The sequence below is a fragment of the Manis pentadactyla genome, chromosome 12 (genome assembly GCF_030020395.1).
Source record: "Manis pentadactyla isolate mManPen7 chromosome 12, mManPen7.hap1, whole genome shotgun sequence".
Taxonomy (NCBI): Eukaryota; Metazoa; Chordata; class Mammalia; order Pholidota; family Manidae; genus Manis; species Manis pentadactyla.
The window spans coordinates 17,424,610-17,440,704 of NC_080030.1; the positions used below are offsets into that span (position 1 = coordinate 17,424,610).

The window sequence follows — 16,095 nt, forward strand, 5'->3', positions numbered from 1 at the left end:
CTTACACCTGCCCAAGGGCCCAGGAGGCTGGGCCCTGTGACTGGTGGTGGTGGCCGGCTCTGTGCCAGCCTCAGCATGGTCTCCTTGGGCTGCACAGGTGCTGGAGGGCCAAGAATAAAGGGGCAGATTTGTACCCAGGCAGGGGAGAGTGCAAGCTGAAACCCCCATCTCTCTTGAGCCCAGAGCAGGTCCCTCACCTTTTCACCAAAGCAGGTGGTTTTTCCTGGGTTAAGAGAGTAGTCACAGAGATCTTTGTCTCTCCCGGCCTCTCTCTCCATCTTTCTGTCACTCTCCATATCTTTCCAGCCATCCTGATTTGCACACAGGGGACTGGCTTGGCCCCTGCTGATGTTGGTCCCCTCCCCAAAGCCTAGCCCTCCCAACCTGGCCTTGCCCTCTGACCCCCTCAGAGCAGCCTGTTCCCTCCACCCAGCAAAAGCCTGTAATCAGTTCCCCAGGCGGGAGCCAAGGCCAGCAGCTGGGGCTAGGGGGAGGGCTTCTGTCCTCCAGGGCCCCTGCCAATGCCTCACCCTTCTGTCCCTCCTCCCCTAGCCTGCCCCGAGGCTCCATTGTGGCCCCTAGGGGTCTCTATCCCCCAGTCCCACATAGCCCCCAAGAGTCCCCATTGCACAAGTCTAGCAACAAACCATCTTTTCCACTGAACTCATTTATTCATTCAATGAATACTCCCAGAGTCCCCTCTGTGCCCACCCCAGCCCAGCCACCAAGGATCCTCCAGGTCAGAGGAGACGGAGCTGGACACAGACACCACCCCAGTCCTAGGGTCAGAGAGAAGTACAGTGAGTGATGGAAGCACACCAGGGAAGCCTGCAGGGAGATGATAGCTAGGGTTTTGAGAGATGAATGAGAGTTTTCCTGGGAGGCAATAGTGACAGAAAAGACTGGCAGGCAGGTGAGGAGTGAGAAGGGCTTAACCTGCACCAGACACCTTCTCACAAGCCTCTAGGAGTCAACTGCACAACCGAGGGCCCATCACTATTAATCTGCTCCTTGCATAGGAGATGGAACTGACACTCAGAGAGGAAAGCCGACTTGCCCACAGTCACACGGCAAGTAAGTGGGAGAACATCTCTGGCGCTTAAGCTCTGGACTCTGAGCCTCGCTCTTGCCATATTTTTCCCTCTGCCAAAACCGCCTTTCCTTCCCTCAGCTGCTGAAAAGCTCCTGGGATGTTCCAGTGTCTGTAATTGCATGACCTCCCATCAGGTCAGAAAGGTCCCCCATGTGCAGGGGGTGAAACTGAAGTCCTGGGACACTCAGGTAGTTAGGGAGACCTGAGACCCCAGCCTCTCCTGGCCCCTTGCTCATTCCCAAACAGCTGCACAGGCTTCCCCAAAAAGGGAATTTCCAACTGGGGCAGCCACTCTAAGTCCTTGGCTTCCCCCAGCAAAAGAGGGATAAGGAATAGAAGCTCAAGATTATACATATACTTAAACCTACTTAGCATCCCCACTGGAAGTGAGACAGGAAACTCAGGACCACGCCCTAAGAGGATGGGCACGATGGGAGGGGCTGAAATCTGGTCCCTCAGTTCTGCGGGGCAGGGCTCAGTGGGCCTCACTGAAGTGTCTGTCTTGAATCTTTACGATTCCAACAGCCACCAAGCTGCTGCTGCTCCACAAGCCAGGGGTGCCTCCCAAAATGCAGTGCCATTTGCCCCATAGGGGTCTCTGTGAAGCAGGAGGCCCAGAGAGGTGCAGTTCTCTGCCCAAGGCCACACAGCCAATCCATGCAGACCAGAACCCACAGGTCTGTGTGTAGGAGATATAAAAAGGACAGTAAGTTTTTCCTTCCGGACAAGAAGGGAAGGCATGATTCTTGAGCCTCCAGATGCTACCCCTGGCTTCCACTCCACAGTGCATCCAGCTGGGGTCCCAGGGTGCTAAATGGAGGCCGGTCTTGTGGGCTAGGGGCCCAGCACAGCTTCATGAGCTCATGAACCTGAGGGGATGGGAAGAGACATGTTGGCACATGTGAGCAGTAGGGTGGATATGACTCTTATTCACAGTTTTAAAGTATAAATTAGATTCCATGCCTCCCCTGCTCCAAAGCCTCCTATGGCTCCCTATTGCTCTTAGAGCAAAATCCCGTCCCCTGCACTGCCTCCCTCCCTTCATCACCTCCTCTCTAGTTCCTTGCAGCCACATCCATCCCGTCTCATTATTTAAAGGCACCAAGCTCATCCCCAATCTCAGGGCCTTTGCACCCACCCTCCGCTGAGCATGCCCTCTCTCAGCATGCCCCATGGATGGGCTCCTCCTTCTCACTCAGTCATCACCCCCTCTAAGAAGCCCTCCCTGACCACTCCCATCATTTCCCTCTGTACATCTCTTTCCAGACACTGATCACCACCAAAATGCTAGTTAGTTTCTGCTGGTTACCTGGAGGACAAAATAGTATCTATTGTCTTCTGCTGGGTCCCCACCAAAGAGCCCGGCATACAGTTGGCTCTCAATAAACATTTGTGGTCACTTTTTACAACAGCCAAGGTATGGAAGCAACCTAAGTGTCCATCAGTAGATGAATGGATAAAGAAGAGGTGGTACATATACACAATGGATTACTACTCAGCCATAAGAAAGAAACAAATCCTACCATTTGCAACAACATGGATGGAGCTGGAGGACATTATGCTCAGTGAAATAAGCCAGGCGGGGAAAGACAAGTACCATATGATTTCCCTCATTTGTGGAGGATAACAACGAAGCAAAACTGAAGGAACAAAACAGCAACAGACTCACAGACTCCAAGAAGGAACTAGTGGTTACCAAAGGGGAGGGGTGTGGGAGGGCAGGTGAGGAGGGAGGGAGATGGGGATTGAGGGGTATTATGTTTGGTACACATGGTGTGGGGGATCACGGGGAGAACAGTGTAGCACAGAGAAGGGACACAGTGGATCTGTGGCATCTTGCTGCACTGATGGACGTGACTGCATTGGAATATGGGTGAGGACTTGATAATATGGGTAAATGTACTAATCACATTGTTTTTTTATGTGAAACCTTTATAAGAGCGTGTATCAATCATACCTTAATAAAAAAAAACATCTGTGGCCTGAGTGGATTAATTTGTGAATGATCAACCACATGTCAGACACTTCCAGAGAAGTTGTGATGATAAATGCAAAGCGTTGCCACCATTTCTTGAGCACCGACTGCGTGCTGGGCTCTGAGCTGAACACTGGCCACTGTTAACTCATCCAATCCCCTTCCCTATTCTGTAAGGCGCTGTTATTCCTATTTTGCAGATAAACTGGAGGCTCTGAATGTTTGTGACTTGCCAGCGAGAGCAGCAAAGGGGAGGCCAGGATCCCCTTTAACCTCGTGCCCCTGCCCCGTGCAGTGGAGACCCAGAGGGGCCAGCTGGCTTGCCCCAGACCCCAGGCCTATTTGCAGAGTGGGCAACTGAGGCAGGCCCTCCAGCGCTCACCTCAGCAGGGCAGGCAGGAGGCGCCGGCAGTCTCAAGCCCTCAGCCAGCAGCTCCAGGAGGCGGCAGAGAGCAGGGACGTCTCGGTCACAGCCCATCATGCGCAGGAACTCCTGGGGACACGGGGAGCGCCAGTGGTGGGGGAGGGGCCCCCTGTGATGGAGCGGGGAGGGGGCTGCCTGGGGGAATGGTCCGCCAGAGTGAAGAGAGGTCCTCCCACTGTGACCAGGTGACGCTGAACAAACGCGGGACGCGGGCACAAGCGGCGGGATTGGCCAAGAAGGGGCTGGGAGAAGGGTGCTGGGGAACCGGGGCGCCGACTCACGGCGGAGGGGCTGCAGCTCTTGTCGCCGTAAGTGAAGAGCTCGTACAGGACGACTCCGAAGCTCCAGACATCCGACTGGCGCGAGAAGATATTGTCCGAGAGGGACTCCGGGGCGTACCTGGGCGGGGCGGACAGGGCGGTCTTGAGGGGCGAGGTGGGGCACAGGACGGGAACGGGGGACGGCGGAAGGTGGGGGCTGGGGGGTCATTCCCGTCTCCGGGGGCTCAGTTTACCTGATTGTGGGGTGAGGGATTCTACAACCCTGCGGGGGGCCGGGGCTGTGGGGGAGGGGCGATGCCTGTGCGGAGGGCCCGGGCAGGGTGGGCTCCTCACCAGAAGATGGGGCTCTGGCCCGGCTCTCGAACCACATAGTAGTCTTTGTCCAGCGGCAGCAGCTTGGCGAGGCCGAAGTCGGCGATTTTGACGTGCGTCTCACTCTCCACCAGGAGGTTACGCGCTGCCAGGTCGCGGTGCACGCAGCGGCGGGAGCCCAGATACTCCATGCCCTGCGGGCGGATGGATATGGGGCGGGACCCTAGGATGGGCAGGCAGGGGCGCCCAGCCTAACCTAACATCCAACCCTAAGCCCAGCCCAGACCCTAAGCCTAACCCTACCCGTCACCCAACCTGGACTCAACCCCCGGCCCCAACCTGACCTGGACCCCAAACTTCAACCAGCGCCTACACGCAGACCCCGCCTGGGCAGAGCCGGCTCAGTCCCCGCAGGTGCCGGGGCGCCCGCACCTTGCAGATCTGGGAGGCGTAGAGCAGCAGGCGGCCGGTGTTCAGGTGCGCGCGGTGCCGCGGCAGGAAGTCTCGCAGACAGCCGCAGGGCAGGTACTCCATGACCAGCCGCAGGCTCTGGCGGCCTAGGGCAGGCGGGGAAGGCGGGAAGAGGTCACCGACGAGCCCCATTTTGTCTACTCCCCTTTCCCATTCCTCCCCGTTCGGAGTGCGATCTTGGGTCCCTCCCGGCCTCAGCATTGCTCTCTATAAAATGGGAACTGCAACTATGACGCTTGTCGCTACTGTCTCTTGAGTACTTCCTGCAATACACATTGATGCATTTAAACCTCATAAACACCCATTTTTCAGGTGGCTCTTGACGCTCAGAGAGGTTAAATCGCCTCCTCAAGGTTGCCCAGCTGCTAAGGTTTAGAGCTGGAATTCGAACCTGTGACCGCTCTAATTCTGGGTAAGCGATGGCGTCGCTGGTGCCCTGCTGGTGTTCCCAGACCTCACCTGGGCCGTAGCTGACTCCGCGGTACTTGACAATGAAGTCACTGTGGAGAGCCTTGAGAATGTGGATCTCGCGCTGGAAGTCCCTCTGCTGGTCTGGCCCATTGTGCTGCAGCTGCTTCACGGCCACCAGGGCGCCTGTGTTGTCGCCCAGTGGGTCATAGCGGCACAGTTCTACGCTACCAAAGTTGCCCTGGGGGGACAGTGAGGCTGTTGTTCACATGCATAAGGGCAACCCCACCCACCAAGGCCCATCCAGGCACACCCACCTCACCTTGCCCAGCTGTGAGATGTACTTGAGGTGTCTCTCCTCAAAGATGGTAGGGTCCTGGCAGGCATAGAGCTGGGCACCATTCCACAGCCCATCACGGGGCGCCAGGGCACCAGGTGTGGGGTCAGAGAGGAGCTCATAATCTGGGGGGCACAGGCAATGAGTGACCAGCACTCTGGGCCCTGGGCCCCCACTCCTAAGCTGATTTGCTATTTGACCTCAATTTGCATGCCTACCCTCTCTGTGCACTCTGGCAGGGCCACTACAAGCCAAAGGGTACTTTGTGGGGGCTGAAAAAAGGTGCCCCCTGAGGAAAGGCAGTCCCCTTATGCAGTGCACACCCTGTGCAACTGTACATGGCTATGGAGACAGAAAGGTATTATTTTCCAGATTCTACTGCTGTGAGGTGTGGTCACATAACTGAGCTCAGGCTGATGGGGGAGATGTGCTGGGTGCTCCTTTAGATCTGGCCTGTGGAAACCTAGTGTGGGACCCTCTATGCTCTCTCTCAACTGCAGAGGATCCAGCAGGGGATTGAGGCCATCGGATGGGTGGAACCACAAAGGGAGAGGTGTCTCTTGACCAGGACACTTCCATCAAATGAGAATTAACCACCCATCATGTTCATCCATGAGCTGAGGGCCATGTTTGTTACAGCAGCTGTTGAGGCACTTGCTGACTGCTACAGTCACCAACCACTCTAACTTGATTAGGTGCACAAGGTGGGCTCTGCATACAAACCTTGCTTTTCTCTCCCTGGGCCCAATAGGACATGCTGGCCCCGCCCACCCTGCCTGGCCCAGTGGGCACCTGATGTAATGAGGCTGTTCAGGTCGCGGATGACTGCGCGAAAGGAGGGCCTCTGGCCTGGCTCGTAAGCCATGCATTGTTCGATGAGCAGGGCCAGCTCCACCCACTTGGGGGCAGGCAGCTGTTGACGTTCCTCGTAAAACTGGAGCTTCTGAGGATGGGAGGAGGGACTGGTCACCCCCAGTTCACCCTTAGAAGGTTCCCCAGAGCAACCATCCTCCCCAAGCAGGACTTTCAGTCCACCTTTCTGTCAAATGGAGTCTCTAGAGGCCAATGCCAGTGCTCTGACCTTAGCCGGGTCCAGGGTGCTGATGGGCATCGTGACACCACTGAACACCTCCCAGACGGTGGCACCAAAGCCCCACTTGTCAGCTTCCAAGCCAAGTGTCCGGGCCTCATGAAGACACTCGGGGGCCACCCAAGGGATCCTGTCAGTGAGCACTGGAGGTGGGGATGGGGTCAGGGATCCACTTCCTTTTCCTCTAGAACCCTCCCTCCTCTCTCGGTACTTACTTTCCAGGCTTAGCACAGTGGGGCTGACCCCAGGGTCACTAAGTTTGATGAAAGGTGGGTTCCCATCAGTCCCCTCCCGAGCCAGGAGCACCTTCCGGGCTGATACATTGCCATGGGGGAGACCTTTGTCTTCCTAAATGAAGCAGGCATAGGGAAATGCCAGAGAGAGTTTGATGAATAATTCTTCTGACTGGTGAACTCCTACATGTACTTCAAAGTCCACCTGGTACTGCTCAGACCATATTCCAGCCTCTTCCCCAGACTACTGGCAGCCTGTCTTACCTCCTCTAACCCATCCCCAATGCTGACCTGTGTTCCTCCCCTTCTCAAACACTGCTCCCCATCCCATGATTCCTCATTGCCTTCAGGTTAAAGTCAAAGATCTTATCTGGGCATTCAAAGCCCTTTGAGATCCAGCTCGTATTCAGTCTTCCCAGGAGCTTCTCTCATCCAGGCCCCACCACGGTCTTCTGCCAACTGAATTGCCTGATGCCTCCTGGGACACGTAACACGCCTAAGCTGCAGGACTTTGCCCAGGCTGGTCCCTCAGCCTGACATTCCATCCTTCCTTTCTCCTCTTGATGAACTGCTATTCAGCCTTCAATGTTCCCTCTTCCAGAAAGCTTTCCTACCCCGCCTCATTGCTCACTACTCACCCCAAGATCAACAGATGACCCTTCTGCTCTTACATCTCTGAGCCTATCTATACCTACACTTTTCCCTCAGTCTAAAATGCCCTCCCCTTGCACCCTTGCCAAATTCCTATCCACACTATAGAGCCCACTCTTAGTTCCCCCTCTGTGAATGCATGTGCAGCAGGCAGAGGGGCACTCACCAAATAGTTGAGGGCATAGGCCAGCTGTTTGATCACCTGCAGCTTCCAGGTGGCTGACACCAGGTGGCCACACTTGCGCAGATATGTGTCCAGCGCTCCCAGGCGTACAAATTCCTGCACCATGATGCCTGGTGGTGGCAGGGAGGGGTAGGGTTGGGAAGCAGGACTGTACCTGTATTCAACAGCCTCTGCCCCACCCCACCTTCAGGGGACCCTCCCGGGAACTCTCTGCTCTGACTGTTCCCTCCATCCTACTCAGCTCTCCTCTCCACTACCCATCTCAGAACCATTTGCCTGAAATGCCTGGAAGGTGCTGAGCTTTCTCTGTATCTCACTTCCAGTCCTTTGCATGTTCTGCCTAAAATATCCCTCTGCCTTATCTTCCCTACTTCCTTTTCATCCTTGCCCTCCCGGCTGAGAACTCCTCCTTGCCCACCCAGAATCATGGCCTGACCTCCAAGCTGGGTTAGTGGACTCTGACCACCTACTGCCCTGTGCTATCCCCATCGCACACAATCATTTATCACCCTGCCCAGCCTATCTATGTTCTATGCTAGGCCCCCAGCTCCTGGCACATACTGGTCTCCTGATAAATAGCTGCTGAACCAGACTGATGGAATCATGGCCTGGAAAGGTAACGTGGCCGTTGCAAAGCTGCAGAGGTGGTACACAGCTAAGTGAGATCAGAACCCAGGTCTGTTTGATCTGAAATAGTTCTGGGGAGCTGAGTATTGCTGGGAGCCTGCAGCTGCTGCCCAAGGACTGACAACTGAGGGCCATGGGTACAGGGTGATGGATGCTAGCGGACACGGGACCCCAGCCAGGGCAGGCTCTGCATGTGCACTGCTAATGCTGCTGTAGACAGGCTCAGGGTGGCAGGGCAGAGGCTGGGCCAGGGGTGTGTCTCACTGTCTCCAGCCATGCACACGCCGTGGAGCAGCACAAGATGTTGGTATGACACTTGACTCATCAAGCTTGCTGCTTCCAGGAACGACTGGGAAGGGAAGAAGGGAGACAAGATGCAGGGGTTCCTCCACTCCAGGGTTCAAAGGGCCCCAAACTTGTTTCTCACAAGCCTGCCTCCTTTGGCCCTGGAGTCTGCCATTAATGCACACAGCACTCTTTATCATGACAATTGGGTGTGGGCTGGAAGTCCTCACTGTAGTCTACCTTGAGTCTCTCATGCAGAAGTGGGAGATTTGGACTTGAAAAGGGCTAAAGCCTTCCCCCGTGTGACCCAGGCCCTGCTGATGCCTCCCCATCCACATTGTTCCCCTCTTCCCCTTTGCTTGCTCCTCTCCAGCCACTGTCCTCCTCACTGTTCCTTAAACATGCCAGGCTCAGCCCTGCCTCAGGACCTGGGCACTGACTGTTCTTTCTGTCTGATGTACTTTTTCTGTTGGCATCTAAATTCTCCAACCCTTCCATATTCCATGATTTGGAGATGCTGTGGTTACATTTCTGCTGCTTTAAAATTCTTCTGAATCTATGACTCTCTCTCCAGCCAGCCTTGACCCAGGCCTGGTCCTCACTCTGCTCACCTCCATGCAGTTTTTATGCTTGGCATCCATCACTTTGAGCAACACCTCCGTCTCCCAGGCCTCCCCATCTACGGCCTCATGGCGACAGCCCCGGTAAATCTTGGTGAAGGATCCATGTCCCAGGTTCTCATACTGAAGGGTGAGGGGCAACAGTAAGTGGGCTCCCATGGGATCCTGGCCCCCATCTCTGGCCTGAGCAAGGTACAGGCACTGGCCCCATTTTACAGATAATGAGACAGAGGCACAGAGAGGCTATGTCACATTCCTAAGGCCACACAGCAAAGGCGGATGTATATCCGGTCTCCACATCCCAATGAGTCATCCCCCCATCTCCTGGGACCCCTTACCCACTCCAGGCTGTCAGTGGGGATCTTGTGAAATGTCATCTGACTCAGCTGGCATTGGGATTGGGGCTGAACAGGGGATGATGTGGGCAGGCTGCAACCCCTCCGGACCACAATCAGGTTGGACTTTTCTACAGGAAAGAGGTGGAGGGAGAGAACCTGAGGTCAGAGGTAAAAGGTCCTTAATGGTTTGCTCATTCCCTTAGTGTGGGTGTACCCAAGAAGATGAGGATTCCAGGGCACCTGGTTTATTCGAAAGGAGACTCCAGGAAGCCCCGTTTTGGGGTGGGGAGTGAGACAGGAAGGGAAGGAACCTGCAGAGGGTGCCAGTGAGTAGGCAACACTGTGGGCAACCTAGTCTCAGTCCTGTTAATGACTCTGGGAGACTCTGGAGAACTCACACTTCAGAGCCATCCTAGCTGAGGCGTTTGTTTTGAGTTGACCCAGAGGGAGAGGCAAGAGATAGAGATTAAGTGGTAGTGACATTGTGCAGATCTAGACGTGCCTGGATCTAGCTGTACCTGAAAGTGGCCCTATCCCATGAACCAAAACATCACCTTTTCTTCCCTAAACCCCCCTGACCTGCAATCTCTGCCACCTGCCATATAAGAGCTGTGACAGACACAGGAGGGTGGGGTCCCAGAGCAGTCACTCAGCTCAGGGAAGAGAGCAGGCTCACCTTTGGGTCTGGGAGTGCAGCAGAAGGTGAGGTTCAGTGCAACCCCATCCACATGCAGCCCACCATCCCAGCAGGCTGTCAGGAGCTCTCGAAGACTGCTGTTGGGATGGCCAAGGCCAGCCAGGGAGAAGGTTCCTGAGGGGTCGCGCTGGATGAGGCAGCCCTTGTAATCAGGGCCTAGAGGGGTCTGCAAGGAGGAGTGGTCCTTGAGTGGGAGTAGTCAGCACCCTCCTGCTTACTCCTTCCTCGAGCATAATAGCCTCACTCCAATCTCCAAGCCTTTGCATACACTGTTCCTACCACTGGGGATATCTTTCCCTCCCCTTCCTCAGGAAGCAAATGCCAACTCATTTTCCAGGGCTCAGTTCAAATGTCACCTCCTCCAAGCAGCCCTGCCTGCCCTCCTGGTTCCCAGTGGTGGACCGACCTGGACACAGACAGTGAGCAGGAAGCTGTCAAAATCCTGGGGGCTACGGCGGAGAACATAGGAGCCGGGAAGTGAACCCCCAGTCTTGAGCTTGTTGATGGCAAAATCCAGGCTGTGGTGAAGTGTGAAGAAACCGAGTGTCAAAGACAGAGAAAGACAGAGAGATGGAGGCAGAGAAACCAAGCTAGAGCTGGATTATAATTTTGGTCTCTGTAAACCTTGGGACCAGGTAGCATTGTCTTGCTCCTTCCCATCAATAAACTAAACCCAAAGTATGGGTTTGTTTGGTTTTTTTTTTTTTTTTTGGTTTAAAGAAGAGGCTGCAAGTGAAGCCAAGCACCACTCCATCCCCAGGAAGTGACCCTGGGATCCCCGAGGACTCAGAGAGGGAAGCCGCTGCCCTAGGCAGCAGACAGATGGCCCCAGCCTCATTTAGTGGCCACCATGCACCATGGGCTGTTTCTGTCCAGGGTTCCTGGGAGGCCAGGACTCTGGGATTCCCAGAAGGGGAGAGACTGGAGTCGGGACCCTGGTGGGTCTGGCCGCAGAGGGATGGCATGGGGGGGTGGGACCTTACGTGATGGGGCCGTGGCACTGTTCCACCACCTCCTCCAGCAGCCGTGGTGGGGCGACCTCCTTGCAGAAGTAGTGCCGGGAGTCAGTGGTCAGTCGGAAGTAGCCGTCCACCAGCGCCACGAAAGACAAGGCCGCGGGCAGCCCCGGGAACTCGGCCTCCTGTGAAGATCCGCGTTAGCGCGTTCTGCGGCCCCAGGGCGACGGTCCCGCGTCCCCGCCCCCGGGGTCAGACAGGGAGGCAGGGTGTCCAGCACCCACCAGAATCTGGTTGTCTGTCCTGGTGATGGTGACCAGTCGGTGCTCCCCAGCAGGGCCAGCGCGCGGGGCCTGCTTGATGCTGATATCCACGATTTCTGGAAAGTCGCAGAAGGGCTGAAGGACCTGGGAGGTGGGAGTCGGGGGGAGGAGGGTTAAGGCCCTCTGACAGTCCCCAATCCCTCGTGGTAGCCGGGAGCCCGACACCCTCCCACGGGCCCCTCCCCCAGCCCCGCCCAGCCCAGCGCTTTCCCACACCGCCCCCGCCAAGCCCCACCTCTTCCATCAATCTCCCCTCTGTCCGCACGCCCTGCCCATTCCCAAACACGTCGCACTCCACCCTTGCCAAACCTTGCCTTCTTCTCTAGGCTGTTCCTTCCTTGAGCATCACTTCACCGCCCTGCCTCTTTCAGTGCAGTCGGAGCTCTGCCCCCTTAGTCCCGCCTCGACCTTGTTAGCTCTGCCCCTGCCCGTCCGTTCTGCCCGTCCTTCCGTCCTCTATGCGCCCCGCCCACTTCCTTCCCGCCCCCTCGTTCACCCCCACCTGTCATTCAGCCGGCCCCTCCCCTCCCCCACGGCCCCACCCAGCTGTTGGCCCAGCCCACTGGTCCCTTCCTACCAGCCACGCCCACTTTCATTTGCAGACCCCTCTCGGCCGGCCCCACGCCAATCCCCTCCCTTGGCCTCACCCCTCAGTTCCGCCTATTCTCCTGCCCCCGCCGTTAAGGCCCCACCCTGCCCAGCAGCCCCCCGCACCTCCTGTCCTCCTGGACTCCAAGCCACGCCGCTGCCACCATCCACGCGGAGCAGCCCGGGCGCACCCTGACCTCCACCAGCCCCGGGGAGGCCCACGACGAAGGTCTCGGCGGCCCTGGCCGGCTCCAGCCTCTCCAGGTCCATGATGTACTTGGCCATGAGCGAGTGCCTGTCAGCCTGGCAGGCGGCCACGCGGCGCAGGGCCCGGCCCACGGTCCTCCGGATACGCTTCCGCGTCACGAAACTCAGGCCCTGGATCAGGTCTCGAAGGCCGGGGGGCAAGCAGACCTTGTAGCTGCGAGTGGGGCGAGCAGGTCCTCAGTGTGGGGAGGATCTCCGCAGGGGCGGATGGGGACGTACACAAACGCTGGCTTTAGTTGAGGGGCTGGAGTGTGGCCTCGGTGCATGCGGTGGGGCAACGCACACAGGAGACACTATCAGGGACATACATGGTGGGAGGGCTTCAGTGTGGGGAGGGCCATTGGTGCCCACAGGACAGACAGGGACACACACAGGCCTTTCAGCTGCAGGAGGCGGGACACTGATGGAGCCTGTTTGCTCACTCTCAGGTAGAGGCTGGAAACCACAGCCTGGAAGCCCTCACCTGACGGTCTTCAGCAGCTTCTCGGGCCGCTGGGGCTGCTCACGGGCCATCCGGGCCAGGTCCAGCACGGCCAGGCTGAGACACTCACCCTGCTCCTTGAGGCCGAGGCCCACGGGGAAGCGGCCGCTCACCAGGTCGTTGCGGTGCTGGGGGCCGGTCACAGCCCAACCATGAGCCCTGATGTTGCCCTGCAGACCCCCTCTGGGCTGACCCCCAACCCTGGGCTGCCACAGGGAGGGTTGGCCAAGGCCACCCAACCATGAGCCCTGATGTGGCCCTGAAGACCCTGGTCCCTGGGATGACCCTCTCACAGACCTTACCTGGGCAAAGAGGTGCTCCAGGACTGGCAAGTCAAGGATGGCACTGGCCAAGTCCTTTCGTAGTCCAAAGCGGTGGCACTTCTCTAGCCCAAACCAGTTGGGGAAGCAAAAGCTGTGGAGGGGACAGGGAGAACCCCGCAATAGAGGTTTGGGGGGTGGGGGTGGAAGACTGTGCCAAGACCTCACCAAACCCAGGTTATGTCATTGACTTGCTGTGTCACCTTGAGCAAGTGACACACCCTCTCTGGCCTCAGTTTCCTCATCTGTGAAATGAGCAACGATCACACCCTCCCTAGGGAGATCGTAAGATTTTCGGATCATTGTTGTTTTAAACTCCCATTTCCTAAGCCCTCAGCATAAGGTATCCCCTCCTGGTATTATGTAGGGGTTGGGGGGAATTCCTACCGAAGCCTGTAGACAAGAACCTGGGTACCCATGTCCTCCACGGAGAAGATGTGGCTTGGGGGGAACCAGCAGGACATGTCCTCCGTGGCCAGAGCAAAGAGGGAGTGGTACACGGGCAGGATGCCTGAGGGGACACCCCCATCAGTTCCTCCCCTGGTGTCCCCATTTGTCTCCTGCAGGGATGCCATGGTTACCCCCATGTACCCCCACAGGGCTATTTCTCACCTTTGGCTCTGACACTGTGTCCCACCCCTGCTCATACACACTCAGGGGCTCCCCACTGCCCTTAGGAGAGAGGCCATGCACTAAACCTGCTGCTCAGGGCTCCCTGCCCCTTTCCCAGAGCACCTCCTTCCAGTGTACATTTTATCTCAAGGGATGACCAGCTGTTTCCCCTCATGTGCCTCTAAGTCTTTGCACATGCCATTCTTTGTGCACCTTCTCACCAAACTCCTACTCATCCCTCAAGGCCCCAGCTCTGATGCAGACTCCACCTGGCAGCTATTCCACTACCTACCCCTCCCTCAGGTCCAGTCTTCTAGGAAACCACTCACCACTGGCCTTAGCAGCCCAGACACACAGCTCTTCAGCTGAGTGGTCCCCAAAAGAGAAGGATAGGCGCTGTGGGGGTCCAGGGCCCCGAGGGGGCAGCAGCACATGGAGGGCACCAGCCTCTGAAGATGAGAGGCTACAGGAGCGCTGAGAGATCAGGGGTGTCTCCTCACTTGGAGGTGCCATGGGAGTAGCCTGTCAGAACAGAAAGAGAGGGAGCCCTTAGTTCTGGCCAAAGAGGACAAGACTACAAAGCTTTTGGGGGTTGAGGGTGCAGGGATGCTGCTGGGTGAGAAAGGGATAGAAACAGTGAAAGAGGGAGGAGAGACACACAGAGAAAAAGTGAAAGAGACAGAGGGGCATGAATGTGCAAGGTGGGTGAGGAGACATAAACCCCCAGATGAGGGCTCTGTTGGGGGCTGGAAGATATTCTGCACTTTAATTTGTGGGCATGTACACTCTTGTCAGTGCCCAGAGCAGACATTTCCAGTCAATCTGCAGCCTCCACACATACCCCACTTCCAGCTCCTGCCAGAGGCAGGCATGAGCAATCAATTACAGCCGTACAGATTTGCCAACCAGGAAGCAGATGGGTATTGGCTTGTGCATATGGAGGGTTAAGGGGAACCAGTGGCCGTCAATTCCTGTGGGTCTGGGGGTCTCAAGTACTGTTGTCGCTGGGGCTGGAAGCCTTTGTACCTAGTGTGATGCATACCTTGGGGACGGATCCAGACTGATGACTCAGTTCAGAGGCACTTGTGTGTCTGCCTCCCTCCCATCCTACCATCATCTCTGTTCCCTTCATCACACCCTTTATTTAGGCCTGCACAGCAAGAAGGCCTTTCCTGGGATGGGCCCAGGAGGCACCACTCCCTTGTTCCCAGGTGTTTGACACTTGCCTACCTCCAGCTTTCTCTCACTGGTGGGGGACCCCAGAGCTCAGGAGCCCTGGCTGGGCAGAGAGGGATTGAGCTTTGAATCCAGTGAAGATAAGGGGAAGAAGGAGGGTTATCCACTTAAACTGGCCCAAACGAAGAAGATACAGAGAATGCTGGGTAAAAAAACTATGTTCCAAAGTAATAATGGGGCTGGAGGCAGCACTGGTGAGGGTTTAACACACCCAGAATATAAGCCTGGGGCAGGGTAAGTGAAGACCCAGCTCTGGGTTCCAATTCCAGCCCCACCATATCCTGGCAAGGTTCCCGCTGCTGGGACTCAACTTTCTCAGCTGTAAAATGGGTGGACTCCTTGCTGTGGGTGAGGTGGTTTGCACAGCCTAGCCCAAGGTGGCCACACATCTAATCCACACCGATTGGCACGATCCTTGGTGACTTGCCCAGTGAGCACTTGACCAATGCCAACTAAACCAGACTGGAAGGGCGCTTGGAATGGTGGTTTGGCAGTTACCTTCTGGGAGGGAGGGCATAGTGGGAACATGAGAATTGGAATATTCTCAGCCCCAGGACCCCTGGGGCCCCTGTCACTCCTCACAGGGGTGACCACTGTCCTGTTTCTAACAACCAACCTCATCTCATCTGACTTTGTCTTTTACATAAATGGAATCACACAGTGCATCTTTCGTTTAAATTAAAGAAACAGGATTTTTTAAATACAGAAAAGTGAAAAAAAGAAAAAGTTAGAGGTGGTATTCAGGGCCCAGAAAAATGCCCCTGTCTTAACACCAAAAATCCCACATCCGGAGACGGTTGGCTATGTGCTGGCCTGGGGCCTGGGAGGGAGGAGGCTGGGAACCTGTAGGGGCCGAGAGCTCCGGGCAGGGCACATGCACAATTAATTGCTCCGGTGCCCAGGGCTGGGAATTTGAAGCCTCATTTTAGGCAGGACAGAGACCCGGAGAGGAGGGTGCTCTGCCGGAGGCCACACAGCCCGCCTTCCCAGCTCACCTCTGTCTGGCAGCTTTCCTCAGAGGCCTTGAAGGCAAGCTTGCCTTTGTCTCCATCCACCCCCATCCACAGGGTCCAGGCACACAGCCCCAACCCCCAACTAAGCCGGGTGGCCCCGCCAGCTCTTACCTGGAGGGTGGGGTCCCTGGGCCAACGACGGGGAGGCAGAACCAGGCATCAGCAGGAGGAAAGTCCCACTCGGCTCCTTCCTGTGTGGGCCCCTCTGCTTCCTGAGCTGCTGTCATTTACCGAAAATCATGGCCATGTGGGGACAGGGGCGGGGAGGTAAGA

The 16,095-nt window shown here is 56.6% G+C and overlaps 1 protein-coding gene across 5 annotated transcripts; it reads right to left on the reverse strand.

Annotated features, from left to right (window-relative positions):
- Positions 1–649: 649 nt before the first annotated feature.
- JAK3 (Janus kinase 3) lies at positions 650–16,072 on the reverse strand. 5 transcript variants are annotated; one of them, XR_005022800.2, is made up of 24 exons: positions 15,805–15,914; positions 13,903–14,095; positions 13,349–13,472; positions 12,944–13,055; positions 12,624–12,769; positions 12,020–12,314; positions 11,267–11,389; positions 11,010–11,167; positions 10,433–10,544; positions 10,006–10,192; positions 9,330–9,457; positions 8,983–9,114; positions 8,351–8,435; positions 7,442–7,569; positions 6,607–6,739; positions 6,383–6,534; positions 6,094–6,244; positions 5,287–5,426; positions 5,016–5,205; positions 4,518–4,642; positions 4,139–4,279; positions 3,774–3,891; positions 3,451–3,561; positions 650–1,962 (listed from the first exon to the last, which is right to left on the reverse strand). XR_005022800.2 is itself a non-coding variant. In XM_036876062.2 (24 exons), exons 2-24 carry the CDS (start codon positions 14,084–14,086, stop codon positions 1,855–1,857), a joined length of 3,315 nt encoding a protein of 1,104 aa, XP_036731957.2. In that variant the 5' UTR covers positions 14,087–14,095; positions 15,934–16,072; the 3' UTR covers positions 650–1,854. The 5 variants fall into 5 exon arrangements, 3 of the variants coding, with proteins under 3 accessions (XP_036731957.2, XP_036731956.2, XP_036731958.2); XM_036876062.2 differs by lacking the exon at positions 15,805–15,914 and adding an exon at positions 15,934–16,072 and having other exon boundaries at positions 4,107–4,279; XM_036876061.2 differs by having other exon boundaries at positions 4,107–4,279; positions 15,805–15,913.
- Positions 16,073–16,095: the final 23 nt, after the last annotated feature.